This window comes from Dipodomys ordii, unplaced genomic scaffold (genome assembly GCF_000151885.1).
Source record: "Dipodomys ordii isolate 6190 unplaced genomic scaffold, Dord_2.0 Scaffold168, whole genome shotgun sequence".
NCBI classification, from domain to species: Eukaryota; Metazoa; Chordata; class Mammalia; order Rodentia; family Heteromyidae; genus Dipodomys; species Dipodomys ordii.
This window is the reverse complement of record NW_012267384.1, coordinates 2,243,764-2,258,515: the sequence shown is the minus strand read 5'-3', so window position 1 is coordinate 2,258,515 and position 14,752 is coordinate 2,243,764. Positions and strand designations below refer to the sequence as shown.

Sequence of the window (14,752 nt, the reverse complement as noted above, 5' to 3'; positions counted from 1 at the left end):
GTTTTTTATTGTGAAAATACTGTACAGAGGGGTTACAATTACATGAGCAAGGTAATGAGTGTATTTCTTATCAAGCATTGATGTCTCCTCCTTTGTTTTTCCCCTACCATCCCTTCCCTCCCATCTCCACAACTACACTCCTCCCCCTTCCCCCAAATTGTGAAGTTTGTTTTTCGACATAGCATCTTGTACATCTCCTTGTAACAATGGGTTAACCTGTATCCCTATTTAAACAATTTGTTTTTTCCCTTCCACTCCCCAAATTATACCAACATCAAATACAGCGAAAACAGAGGTTATACCTTGTGGGAGGGACAGATTTCTGTGTTTTTTTTTTGGGTCCGGTGATGGGGTCTGAACTCTGGGCCTGGGCGCTGTCCCTCAGCTCTTCAGCTGAAGGCTAGCACTCTACCACTTGAGCCCCAGCGCCACTTCGGGCTTTTTTTTTTTTTCTACTTATGTGGTGCTGGGGAATCAAACCCAGGGCCTCAGGCATGCAAGGCAAGTGCTCTACCACTGAGCTACCTTCCCAGCCCTCTGTGTTTGTTTTTTTTTCAGTCAGTTGTGGGGCTTGAACTCAGGGCCTGGGCACTGTTCCTGAGCCTCTTTGTGCTCAAGGCTAGTGCTCTACCAGGGCCACTTCTGGTTTTTTTTGAGTGGTTAATTGGAGATAAGAGTTTCACAAGAGTTTCTCTCCAGGCTGGCTTTTAACCATGATCCTCAGATCTCAGCCTCTTGAGTAACTAGGATTACAGACGTGAGCCACCAGCTAGCAGATTTCTGTAGTTTTTGATTTAAAACAATCTCATAAGTGTTTATCATATGTGAAAAAAAATAATGGGATTAATGTAAATTAGGTTATAGTTTTAATAGTATAAATGCTTCTTTGATACTGGAAAATCATTTAGGACAATCAAAAGGGAAAACAAATCTGAACACTTTGAATTTATTTTGTGTAAATGAAAGATAATTCAAGTAGAATCATCACCTGAAGAAACCAGTAACAACCCAATTAAAATTCAAGCAGATAAAACTGGTGCATTCCAAGTGGTATTTTGTATAAGGATTTTTCCCCCCATCTTATTCTTTCATCTGCAAATTAGCACTTACCTGCAGATGCAGCAAGTACATCTTTACAAAGCTTTAGCCAAAAGGAGAGCTTTTCCACTGCCATGGATGTAAGCATGTGATTTAAAGTCTCTTTGATATCTTGACATAATCTCTGATCTGTCTCTTTGTCTAGTAAAGTCAATAATGCCCCTTCAAGGCCCATTTCTTTGATGTTAGCATCTGACAAGAAGAAAACCGGTGATCTAAGTAATACAGAAAACAAAACTGCCATATGAGAAGCACACATATTCAATATTCATTAAAGGTTACACATACATAAATCTTAAAGAACTAGCCTACATATTAAACCTTAATCTACTGAAATATAACTTAGACCACAGTTAAATTTTACATGACTTTGATCCTGTGCAACCATTATTATTATTTTTTAAGTACAGGGGGTCTAGAACTTACAGCCTTTTTTTTTTTTGGTTGGTCATAGGGCTTGAATTCTGGGCCCGGGTGCTGTCCCTCAGCTCTGCAGCTCAAGGCTAGTGCTGTACTACTTGAGCCACACCACTACTTCCGGTTTTCTGCTGGTTTATTGGAGATGAGTCTCACGGCTTTTCCTGCCCGGGCTGGCTTTGGACCGTGATCCTCAGATCTCAGCCTTCTGAGTAGCTAAGATTACAAGTGTGAGCCACCGGTGTCTGGCACAGCTGCTCATTTGCCAGGCAAGTGCTCTACACTTGAGCTATATTTCCAGCACTGCTGTGCAGCTATTTTTTTAAAAAAAATATGTATTATTATATTATCTGATAAATGTTCAATGCAGTACACATATAATTTTATCCAGTGTTTCTTGCTATGATTCTTTTACTTTTTCCCTAAAGTTAATTTCAAATCAAGAAAAATAATTAAATTTTCCTCATTCTGGCATATAGGCCAGAATGTGAGAGTATAGACAGAACAGAAAACAACCATTGCACACAGAAAAGTGTTTAATTACTACAACTAAGTTACTGTGAACTATTAAATTAACAGCAATTACAACGCAATGTTCTCACTGGAAGCAATAGAGCATCTCAAACTATAAGCATCTAGTATCTACTTCCTTTAATTGTGAAAATGTCAAAAATCCTCTTGAAGATATACCCCATCTAACAGGAAATAATTTAGATTCTAAAGATTATGCTACCTGAAGATTTTGATATCTATAGTGGATCTTGGAACCAATCTCCTACAATACTTAGGTGTGACCATCTAAAACTTAACTTAAAGCTGTTTCACTCTAGCTTTTTTCCATTCAATAACTTTATGCTATGTACATAGAATTACTGCCTGCATTTTGAAAAATTAGAAAGAACATAAAACACTAATCTTATTAAAATATTATGCTATTTTGAAGATAGATTTGAAAGATCATAAAAAGGTAAACAAATGTTTCAGATTAGTGTCTAATGTATTGTGTATTGAGGGTGAGGGGGTAGGTAGGAGTCAGAAAGAACATTTTTTAAACATAATTTTTATTGTGATTGATTACATAAATTTCACAGTATTGTGAGATAGCGATACTTAGTTAAAGTCACAAACACATTTTAACCTTCACAAGGCAAATTGTCATTACCATGGTCTATGTTTGTGAATTCTATGAGCTTTGACAATACAACTCTTTCTTCCATATCATGTGATGTGTACATTTCTTTCCTTTTGCTTAGCGTAAGCTGTCTCTTTCCCTCATTCCCATCACTGCCCTTGAGTTGCTTAGTTTACATCGATGTCCAGTGCAGATGATGGGCTCTTCTGTTGTATATGTTCCTGTTTCCCTCTGATTCTGTGTCCTCCTCCAAACTTCCCTCAGATGTGCACACACACACACACACACACACATATATATATATATACAAATAATATATGTGGTCAAGAACATGAAGTCATTTAGAAATGATATGACAAATTGAGTGGAGGTCCTTTGTTTCACAAGTCTTGTTTACTTTGTCATACCACCTTGCATTTTGGATTTAACATCCACATATCAGAAAGACCATGTGCCGTTTATCTCCCTGCTCTAGGCTTACCTTGCTCAACATGAGTTGTTCTAGGTCCATCCATTTCCCTTCAAATGCCATTATTTTGTCCTTTCTAATGGCTGCATATTTCATGTATACAGGTACCACAGATTTTGGATCCATTCATCTGTAGTGAGGCATCTGGGTTGTTTCCATATCTTGGCTATTGTGAACAGTGCTACAGTGAACATGGAGGTGCATGTATACTGGTTCCTGTTCAAGGTAGATGCCGAGGAGCGGTATGGCTGGGTCATAGGGGAGGTCTATCTTTAGTTTTCTGAGGTACCTCTAGACTGCTTTCCAAAGTGGTTGGATTAGTGTACATTCCCACCAGCAATGCAGTAGAGTTCCTCTTTCTCTGCATCCCCACCAGCATTTGTTGTTGGCTGAATTAGGATGTGGGCCATTCTGACTGGGGTAAGGTGGTATCTCAGAGTTGTTTTTATTTGCATTTCCTTTACAGCCAGGGATGATGAACATTTCCTCATGTGTTTCTTTTTTGTTTGTTTGTGGGCTTGAACTCTGGGCCTAGGTACTGTCCCTCAGCTCTTCAGCTCAAGGCTAGTGCTCTACCACTTGAGCCACAGTGCCACTTCCGGCCTTTTCTGCTTATGTGGTGCTGAGAAATCGAACCCAGGGCCTCATGCATGCAAGGCAAGCGCTCTACCACTGAGCCACCTTCCCAGCCCCTTTGCCATTTTTATCTCCTTCTGAGAAGTCTCTCTCTCCAGTTCCCTTGCCCAGTTAATGATTGGCTTGTTAGATCTGGGAGGGATTGGTTTCTTGAGTTCCCTGTATATAATGGATATTAGGCCCTTGTCTGATATCTTGCTGGCAAATATTTTTTCCCAATTAGTTGGCTGTCTTTCTAGTTGGGTAGCTATATTTTTAGCTTTTAGTTTAAGGTAGTCCCATTTGTCAAGTCTCTCTCCAATTTGTTGTGACCCTGGGCCTCTATTCAGGAAATTCCTGCCTTTGCTTAGAAGTTCAAGTGTCCTTCAGTAGTTTCAGAGTTTCAGGTTTGATGTTAAGGTATTTAATCCATTTTGAGTTGATGTTAGTGTATGGTGATAGGCTGGGATCCACTTTTAGTTTTTTGCATGTAGCCACCCAGTTTTCCCAGCACCAGTAGTTGAAGACACTGTGCTTTTTCCCCTGTATGTCTTTGGCTCCTCTGTCAAGTATCAGCTAACGATAGGTACATGATTTTATTTCTGGATCTTCTAATCAATTCCATTGGTCTTCGGGTTTGTGCCAATACCAAACTTTGTTATTATGGGTCTATAGTAGTAGAGCTTGAAATCTGGTATCATGAGTCCTCCCATGTTTTTTCTTTTGCTTAGACTTGCTTTGGCTATTCTAGGTCTTTTGTTGTTCCATATGAATTTTTGGAATGTTTTCTCTATTTCAGTAAAGAATGTCATTGGGATTTTGATGGGAATAGAAAGAACATTTTTTGACTACTGGAAGAAGTCTGAGGATTATTAATCTATGCTAGAAATAGTTTATTCATCTATATATACCAAACCACTGATTTTCTTATGCATAGAAATAATGTGTGGTTATGTTGCAGCATGTCCTTACTTTTGGAAAATGAGAACTGAAGTATTTAGGGATAAATTTTCTGCATTTCCTTTGAAATGACGAGAAAAAATTAGTATGTGGATGTTGATGGAGAAATAGATACAGAAATATAAAACAAGTGGAATAAAGATAGTAACTAGGAGAATCTACATGTTTACTGCATGGCTCCTCTAACTTTCCTGTGGGTTTGGAAAATGACAACATTTTTACAGAATAATAACACAATGAGTTCTTTAATTTTGCTCATATAACCAATTCAGTATTTCTAGGAAAATGTACCTAACGGTGACACAATGAAAACATAAAGCAATGGATACAATTTTAGGAGTGAATAGGAACTTAAAGTCCCTTTGGGAAGAACGTTTGACATTATTAGATTATTAAGCCAGTCTAGCTATGCTGATTAACCCAGTCAAATGAATGTTTTAATATAAATTATAAACAGTACAGACTCCTGACAGTAAACCACATGGATCTGAAGGCTTTATGATATCAGGAAACTTTGTGACGTCTATGACTTTCTAAAAGTATGACAATACTATAGAAACTATACATACTTAAGACATTATCAGTAGTAGTATTATTAATTGGTAGTACTGGGGTTTGAATTCAGGGCCTCACCTTTTCTAAGCAGGCATTCCACCACTGAACCATACTTCCAGCCCTTTTTGTTCACTAGGTATTTTAGAAATAGCTTTATTCCTGCCCAGGTACACACTTGGACCATTATTTGACTATTTTAGGCTTCCTGTTTTAGCTAGGATGATAAATATATGGCACTAGGCGTAGACTTATCTGTTGAGGTGGAGTCTTGTGGAATTTTCTGCCAGCTGGTCTGGAACTGTGATCCTTTTGATATCAGCCTCCAATGTAGCTAGATGACAAGCACATACCATTGTGCCTAAACATGAGGCTCACAAGGGACCTCACAAACTTTTCTGTCCAAGTTGGCCTCAAATCAAGATCCCAGCATTCTCAGACTTCCAGGTAGCTAGGGTTATTGGCATGAGCTACAGGTACCTGACTTTATTATTTATAAGTTTACAGAATAAAATGTTGGCACCTGCTTCTTGCAGAAGATTGAAGACATATGTAAAATTTTAGATTTGCTTTAAAAATGCAAGTATATATGGAAAATTTAATATTAAAACAATCATTTGACCTGGATGTCATGCTGACAAAAAGAATTACCTAGCTGGGCACCAGTGGCTCATGCCTGAGGATCACTGTTCAAAGCCAGTCCTAGCAGGAAACTCCATGAGACTCTTATCTTCAATTAACCACCAGAAAACCATAGGTGGCACTGTGGCTCATGTGGTAGAGTGACTGCCTTGAGCTGAAGAGCTCAAGGACAGCGCTCAGGCCCAGAGTTCAACCCTGATGACTGACCAAAAAAAAAAAAATTACCTGGAGTCAACTCTTCTCTGCTATCCTTAGCAAGCACAACAGCATGTTCTGAAACTTCAGCTGCTTCTCTTTGTACAAGTTGACGCAAACAAGCCAGAACGGCTCTTCTTAGTAACAAGTAGGGACTACAAAGATTCACCTGAAAAAGACCATTTGGGGAATAAAAGAGCTAAAATTCCCACGGCAATCACTAAGTCTATGAGATGTGCACAAGGCTTTCTTTCTCCTCATTCTGACCACAGTTTACCAAATACAAAGAAACTTCTTAAAATTTATGATACATAATTTATCAACAGCTTAAAGAATATATGGACTAAATTATACAATATTCATATACAAATCCAAGAAAAGGCCTCATGACAGTGTTGGAAGACAGAATTTGAGTAAACTTATGTTTTGAGAGATAAACACAGAGGAAAGAACTTACACAATTTTGCTCATGCACTATGTTTTATGATTTTCTAAGAAATGTATACAAATATAGCAACATAGGCAATATAGTAACATTGGTTGATTGGAGGTTCTGGACTAAAACCATCTTAGTTTGAGTCTTAGATCCACCACTTATTAGCTGAGTGACCTTGGGCAAGTTATTTAATCTCTGTGTGTCTTAGTTTCCTGAGTTATAACATCATTATCTCATTTCACAAGCCCGTTGGGAAGTTAACATAACTTTTAGAGTACTTATCATATCAAATAATAATGTCAAAAATTTTATTGAAACAGTATTGCATTCAGAAGACATAAATAGAAAGTCAATGAATCCTTAAATAGCAGTTTTACTCAGAACACATATTCAGCAAAAATACTCTTAAGATTACAGAATATAAAAATTTACATATATGTATACATCTGTATAAATACACATATATGTACATATCATAGAGCTATCATGTACATCTCAGTAAACTGTGTCTCCCTATAACAAATGATAAGCACTGTGATCTACTCAAATAATAATTGTAAGTTAGGGGTTCCTGGATGTGATTTTATTCTATTTATTTATTCGGTCATAGGGCATGAACTCTGGGCCTGAATGTTGTCCCTAGCTCTTCAGCTCAAGGCTAGAGCTCTACCACTTGAGCCACTGCGCCACTTCTGGTTTTCTGAGTGTTTTATTGAAGATAAGAGTCTTTCCTGCCGGAGGCTGGCTTTGAACCGTGATCCTCAGATCTAAGCCTCCTGAGTAGCTAGAATTACAGGTATGAGACACCGGTGCCTGGCTTATTTAAAATGTTTTGAGACCAAGTCTCACTATATAGCCCTGGAAGGGGTGAAACTTGCTATGTAGTCCAGACTGGCCTCAAGCTTCATATTATCCTTGTCTCTTGAGTGCTGGAATTACAGGTGTGTTCCATCACACTTGGGCTGTTAGATACAAATTTTTATTAAATGGTTTCATTAATAATACAAAATTTAGAAATTTGAATTTTATTTTCTTCTACGCAGGACAGATCATGTTGGTGTGGTCCATTTTTTTTTAAGCATACCCTTTACAACTTGGCCATCACTCAGCTCAATATATATTTTTATGATAGTGTTTCTCAAAGTAAATTTTGAGAAACAATGCATAATTTTGATAATCATCTTATGGTGATGTGGTCTATAGGAGAGAGGTAAAGTGAGTGAATTTGTTGTAAAGAGCAGATTCGAAGAGGAAAAAAAAAAGGTAGGTGGTGCTAGTTTTCTATGTATAAAACACATGTAGAAAGTACTGAATCTTCAATTTTATCATACTTCCCAAACCAGAAGAAATTAGTTACTATATCATCAGTGAAACAGAAGGATGGAAACTGTTTGCAAGTATGTTCTATTTTACAAGCAAGCTATATAAAAAATTCCAATGTAGATTGCAGAGGAATGCCACTCACACATGTCTCAAGGTAATGTCATTTCAGTCATGGTTCTGTTCTGTTGTTAGAAACTAGTACATAGGATAACAGAGAAGTTAAAATATAAAAAAATTACATTTACTCATGCCCAAGATTACTGCTGTATTTAACAATTACAATAAAAAAGCATATTATGGCAATTTTAAAGAAACGTTAATGAACCTACTAGCTATTTCAATGAATTTTACAAGCATGTAACACAAGACAAGTGCAGCATTTTTTCAGGATGGTCAAACAATCTTAAAGCATGCTGGGATATATTCTTTATGTGGTATGATACAGATTGAATGCTATAGCACAAAGCAAAATAGGAGGCTTAATATCTCCATGTCATTCTCCAGCACTTCAATAGAATAGGTTAAGGCAAACAAACAAGGCAAGCAAAATACAGAAATTAAATCAAACTGTAATCACAACTCCTTTCTGAAATGAGCATATTAAATCAAAATGATGCAAAATTCAGTGCAAGAAGTGAGGACACCAGCTGGAGGAGGTCAGGAAAGATTTGTTTATATTGGTATTAAACACAATATAACATGCTATAATACTGGGCTTTGCATTAATGATTAACTTAACCACAGAGATGCAGACAAAAACAAGAGCATCTACAACCAAAGAAAAATGACACAAAGAAACAGCACTGCAAACCTCAAAAAAAATGTTAGGAATGAAGGGTCAGGGACCTACCAACACAGAATTATCCAACAAGATCTCCTGCACAAAAACAAATGACAGACCAGTCATGACAAAACCAAGAGATAAATACTAGGATGACTTCGGTAACAGTCAGCTAAGCATTAAAATGTAAATGGTGATAGTTATCATTCAAACTGGCTTAGCTTCAGTTAAAAAATATGGCACACACCTTTTTTAACTTAATAAAGCATGATGAGTTGAGCTAAAATCTTGAAAATAGTTAACTAAAGATGTAAAGACATAAAGCACATAATAATTTAGAAATGTACATTTGTGGGGCTGGGAATGTAGCTTGGTGGTATAGTGCTTGCTAAGCATGCATGAAGCCCTGGGTTCGATTCCTTGGTATCATATAAAGAGAAAAAGCTGGAAGTGGAGCTGTGGTTCAAGTGGTAGAGTGCTAGCCTTGAGCAAATGAAGCTCAGGAACAGTTCAAGACCCAGGACTGGCAAAATAAAAAAAAATGAATGTACATTGTGTAATGAGATTTGTTTTTTTTTAAATATAATCTCTGTTCAAGTCTCAGAATTAAAATTAAGATCAAGGATACATGTCCAAAGAGAAGTGACCTGGATTGTATTCACAGGAATATAATCCAGCAAGAGACAAAGTTAATGGTTTACTTCATCACAAGTTAATTATAGATTTTTTTTTCTGGCCTTTGAAAGCCAAATTTTAGAACTGAGAGTACTCAAAACTGCTAGCATAGGTAAAGCCAAGTTTAACTATGGAAGTTAAAGAGCATGCAGTTAAGACAAAAACCTTTACAGCATGACTCTTGTGTGATGATGAAATGCAATTGCTTTACTTCAGAAAAAGAGCTGGAAAATATAAGTTCCATCTACTAAATCAAGAATGAGTAACTAAAATATAAAGCACAAAATTAATGTAGTGATGATTTTTTAAAATTGTTCTATATAAAAGGATCATTTTACTGGTCAATATTATGAGCAATATGAAAAAGATTTGAAATTATTAATGTAGATACTCTTAATTGCACAGTTTATCCAAAAGAAAAATAACACAGTAGTCTTGATTTTTTTTTTTTTTTTTTTTTGGTCATGGGGCTTGAACTCAGGGCCTGGGGCTTTACCTGAGCTGTTTTTGCTTAATGCTAGCACTCTACCACTTTGAGCCACAGCTACACTTTTGTTTTCTGATGGTTAATTGGAGATAAGAGTCTCAGAGATTTTCCTGTCTAAACTGGCTTTGAACCATGATCTTCAGATCTCAACCTCCTAAATAGCTAGGATTATAGGTGTGAGCCATGAGCACTTAGCTTGATTGCCCTTTATATGTATGTAACTTGTCTTTTTTGCTGGTCCTGGGGCTTAAACTCAGGCCTGGCCACTGTCCCTGAGCTTTTTCGTTCAAAGCTAGCATTCTAATTAAAAAAAGGAGCCACAGCTCTACTTTTGGTTCACAGACTTTATACTTTCCAGCCTGAGAAAATTAATATCTTCAGATCTCAACCTCTTGAGTAGCTAGGATTATTAGGCATAAGTCACTTCACTTGGTTTACAATTCTTTTTCTGTAAATTCTTTTAAAAACAAACAACCCAGAGAAATTTAAGTTTTTGTCAAAAAAGTCTATCATATCTTTGCTTTTGTGAGTGCTGGTTCTGGAAATTATACTTAAGGCCTGAGCACTGTCCCTGAGCTTTTCTGCTCAAGGCTAACACTACCATTTGAGCCAGATCCACAGATCTGTCCAGCTTTTTGATGGTTAACTGGACATGAGTTTCACCATGGACTTTCCTGCCTCAGATGGCTAGAAACTGTGATCCTCAGATCTTAGTCCCCTACCCCCCTCCTTTTTTATTGTTGGTCATGGGGCTTGAACTCTGAGCCTTGGTGCTGTCCCTCAGCTCTTCCGCTCAAGGCTAGTGCTCTACTACTTGAGCCACAGTGCCACTTCTGGTTTTCTGGTGGTTTATTGGGGATAGGAATCTTACGGACTTTCTGGCTCAGGCTGGCTTTGAACCACGATCCTCAGATCTCGGCCTCCTGAGTAGCTAGGATTACAGGCATGAGCCACCGGTGCCCAGCATCTTAGCCTCTTAAGTAGTTAGAATTATAGTTGTGAGCCATTGGCATCCCACTCGCCTTCCTTTTGAATTTTATGTGATGACTAGCATCAATAATTAATTCAATGAGTTGCTTAAACATGTCAAAACAAAAAAACCTACTATGATTATTGAATGCTAACTAAATGCTTAGGACATATGCTTTTCTATAGATCCTGTAGCTCTTGTAGTTACCAGGTAAAGTAGCTGAGACTGGAAGAGATTACTGGATATACCTACAGCCACACAGTTAAGAGGTGACAGAGTTCGGACATGATCTAGTCATAAAATCTACAAAGGCATCATCAAATATTGGAATGATGACTGAGTGAGGATTCTAGAATCCTGGAATCTACACTTAGAATTAGCTACTACCTAGTTTTATTACCTTGGGCAAGTTATTAACTTAGTGGTTTTTAGATTATCTTTTTATTAAGACTGGTTTAAATGATGCAAACATCATTTTGTAAATACAAAGATGATCTATACAACAAATTTTCAGATTCTTTCAAGCTCTGAAATGCTGTCTATTTTGCTTTAAGCTTGGAAATGAAAGGACTGTCTAAATTAAAACTTCTCAACTACCATGTTATTAATGGGAGTATGCTATAAAAATTGTACAGGAAGAGTTGAAAAGCAACTCAATTTCAGGTAGAAACTGGTCACAGTTTAAGAAAAACCTAAAAAGAATAATGCTTATAAAACCATTTCATCAAGCCGGGCACTGGTGGCTCATGCCTATTATAATCCTAGCTACTCAGGAGGCTGAGATCTGAGGATTATGGTTCAAAGCCAGCCCAGGCAGAAAAGTCTGTGAAACTCTTATTGCCAATAAACCACCCGAAAACTATAAGTGGTGCTGTGGCTCAAGTGGTAGAGCAGTTTCCTTGAGCTGAAAAGCTGAGGGACAGTCCAGGCCCAGAGTTCAAGCCCCATGACCGACCAAAAAAACAAGCAAAAAAACCCATTTCATTAGCTGGGCGCTGATGGCTCACGCCTGTAATCCTAGCTACTCTGGAGGCTGAGATCTGAGGATCACAGTTCAAAGCCAGTCCAGGCAGGCATGTCTGTGACTTTTTTTTTTTTTTTTTTGTCGGTCGTGGGGCTTGAACTCTGGGCCTGGACGCTGTCCCTCAGCTCTTCAGCTCAAGGTGAGCGCTCTACCACTTGAGCCACAGCACCACTTCCGGCTTTTTTCTTTTTGCTTATATGGTGCTGAGGAATCGAACCCAGGGCCTCAGGCATGCAAGGCAAGCGCTCTACCACTGAGCCAACTTCCCAGCCCCGAAAAAATTTCATTTTATATTATAATTTATTCACTTTTTTTTGTGTGTGTATGATACTGGGGTTTGAAACCCAGGGCTTCAACCTTGCTAGCCAGGCATGCTACTGCTAAGCCATGCCTCCAGCCTCTTTATAATAATTTAGAATATAGGACAAAAAAAGGAGACACTTCATAAATATTTGTGTGCCCTACAGCACTATATTTCCTAGGACACTATAAGAAGCATCTAGTATATGTTTATATATATGAATTAATATTCCAAATATTAAAAAAGTAAACCCATTCATAAGAGATTTGGAAGTAAATATATGAAAACTGCCTTACCATTTCCAAAATAGAATGAAAAAAATAATTATGTATATAACATATAATTTTGTACACAGTCCAGAAGGCAATTAACTGGAATAATCTACATTTCAAGTAAAAGCAACAAGGAACTCATTTATAGCTTTATACTCACACAGAGGCTGTTAACCAGGCTAGACAAGTTGACGTGTCGTGGAGCAAACATGTGCAGCTGCTGAAGGCAAGAGATGGCCTGAGCCTGAACAAGACAGCCTGGGTTATCCTGCATCACTGCACAACCCAACAGACAAGAAGTCCTTAACATCGAAACTGAAGTATTGTTACCTAAAATAAAAAGCCAAACTATTAATAATTGGCCTATAAAATCATTTGTCTCAAACATATATTAGTAGGTTTTAAAACTTGTTTTCAGTTTTAAACTTAAGGACCTTTGAAGTAAAATTTCTACTACAAAAGGGATGGTGCTATGGGCACAACCCAGTAGGACATGAGTTTAGCATGTGTGAGGCACTAGGTAACATACTCAGTGTGTCCATGTCTAGATGACAAATTTGTAGATCAGAGGCAAGGCTTGTAATCCCAGCTACTTAGGAAATGAAAATTAAAAGAAGCATGGTTCAAGGCCACTTTGGGCAAAAAATGTTAATAACCTATCTCTATCAATAAACTGGATGTGGTAGTTTACATTTGTGATCTCAGTTATGCAGGACGTAGAACTGGATAAATTCTAATCTGAGGCTGGGCTTGGGCAAAACACTGAAGACTTTACTAGAAAAATTACTAAGGCAAAAAAGTGTTGGAGGTATAAATAGCAGAGCATTTGACTAGCAAATGTGAGGTCTGGAGTTGAAAATAAAAATAAGATTAGTTATTCTCAATAGAAATGGTTATTACAATACAAATAATTAGGTAAGAAAGAATCAAAGACTACAGATTTTAACAAGGCTTTATAAAAAGTAAAAATAGAAACTTGTAATAAATTTAGTCCTACTGTGTTAGTTAAGAATCACTTTCATATATTAAAATCTTGTATTAAGCCAATTAGAACAGCTCCAAATATTTGAGCTAAGTCAATTCTTTTTACTATTCTGCTTTATGTCTGAACATCCCTAAAGAATTAAAATGTTCACAGATGCATAGATTAACTTTTTTTTTTTTTGGCTTGGGTTGGCTTCAGACAATGATCCTTTGGATCTCAACTTCCTCAGTAGCTAGGATTACAGGTGTGAGTAACATATCTTATTTTTCTAAATTTGAGTTGAATGACACTTATACATTCATTTACCAGAAGATACTGTGTCCCTACTATGTGCCAACCATGTAACTAGAAACTGAGTTCAATTTTATGTGTATACTTTTCATGTAAAATAGTGCAAAAGCAGCCAATGCATACATACCTTGTAGCTCTGGACCTAACATGGTAATGAGGGCATTCAAGCAGCGACCTAGACTTTGGTGGACTTCAGCATGAGTTGGAGGCACATTTAACAACAACAGGATAATGAGCGAAAGGGTGGGTTCTACATGCACATAGTAAAGTGCACCTGCAGAGTCAATGATTAATGACAGAGAATGTAGTGCCCAGGTCTGTGAAGACAGAAAACAATTAAAAATATTACAGGAGATGAAGAAACACAAGAGTTAACTGTTGACAAAGTAATAACAAATAAAGCACGAGTGTACTACTACTATGTAGAAAAAAAAAGAGAATTTATGAGTTTAAGAAAATTCTCTCTTTAAATATCCTATATAAGCCAGGAGCTGGTGGCTCACGCCTGTAATCCTAGCTACTCAGGAGGCTGAGATCTGAGGATAGTGATTCAAAGCCAGCCCAGGCAGGAAAGTCTGTGAGACTTTCCTGAAACCACCAGAAAACCAGAAGTACGCTGTGGCTCAAGTGGCAGAGCGCTCACCTTGAGCTGAAGAGCTGAGGGACAGTGCCCAGGCCCAGAGTTCAAGCCCCACGACTGACCAAAAAAAAAAAAAAAAGGAAATATCCAATATAAAACCAACTCGGAGAACTCATCAAACTAGAAATATAAACTAAGATAAAGTTCAGCATGAAAAATTGCAGGTTATTTGATTCTTTAGCTAAAAATGTAGTTTGTCAAAACTCTTTATTGTTTAATCTACATAAATAATGAAAATTCAAGTTTTTAAAAGGACTAAAAAAATCTACAATTACATGCAACAATATGGACAATTCACATGAACAAAACGAGGCCAGACATGAGTACATACAGTATAATTCTGTTGTAAAATATAAAAGGAGGTGAACCATCTTTATACTGCTGCAAATCAGGACGGTAATAGTGAGGCGAGTAGCTAAATAAAACGCAGCATGAGAAAAATGTCTGCTGTATTTTCTTTTTCTTTTTTTTTTGGGGGTCCGGTTGT

The 14,752-nt window shown here is 37.3% G+C and overlaps 1 protein-coding gene across 1 annotated transcript in view; it reads right to left on the bottom strand.

Annotated features, from left to right (window-relative positions):
* Window positions 1-14,752, bottom strand: part of Heatr5a (HEAT repeat containing 5A) — a 123,849-nt gene that overhangs the window by 39,001 nt on the left and 70,096 nt on the right. Inside the window, exons 20-23 of the mRNA XM_013033445.1 lie at window positions 13,753-13,942; window positions 12,510-12,679; window positions 6,111-6,249; window positions 1,111-1,290 (exon numbers count right to left, since the gene is read on the bottom strand). Coding sequence (XP_012888899.1) covers window positions 1,111-1,290; window positions 6,111-6,249; window positions 12,510-12,679; window positions 13,753-13,942 — 679 coding nt within the window. The remainder of the gene's footprint in view (window positions 1-1,110; window positions 1,291-6,110; window positions 6,250-12,509; window positions 12,680-13,752; window positions 13,943-14,752) is intronic.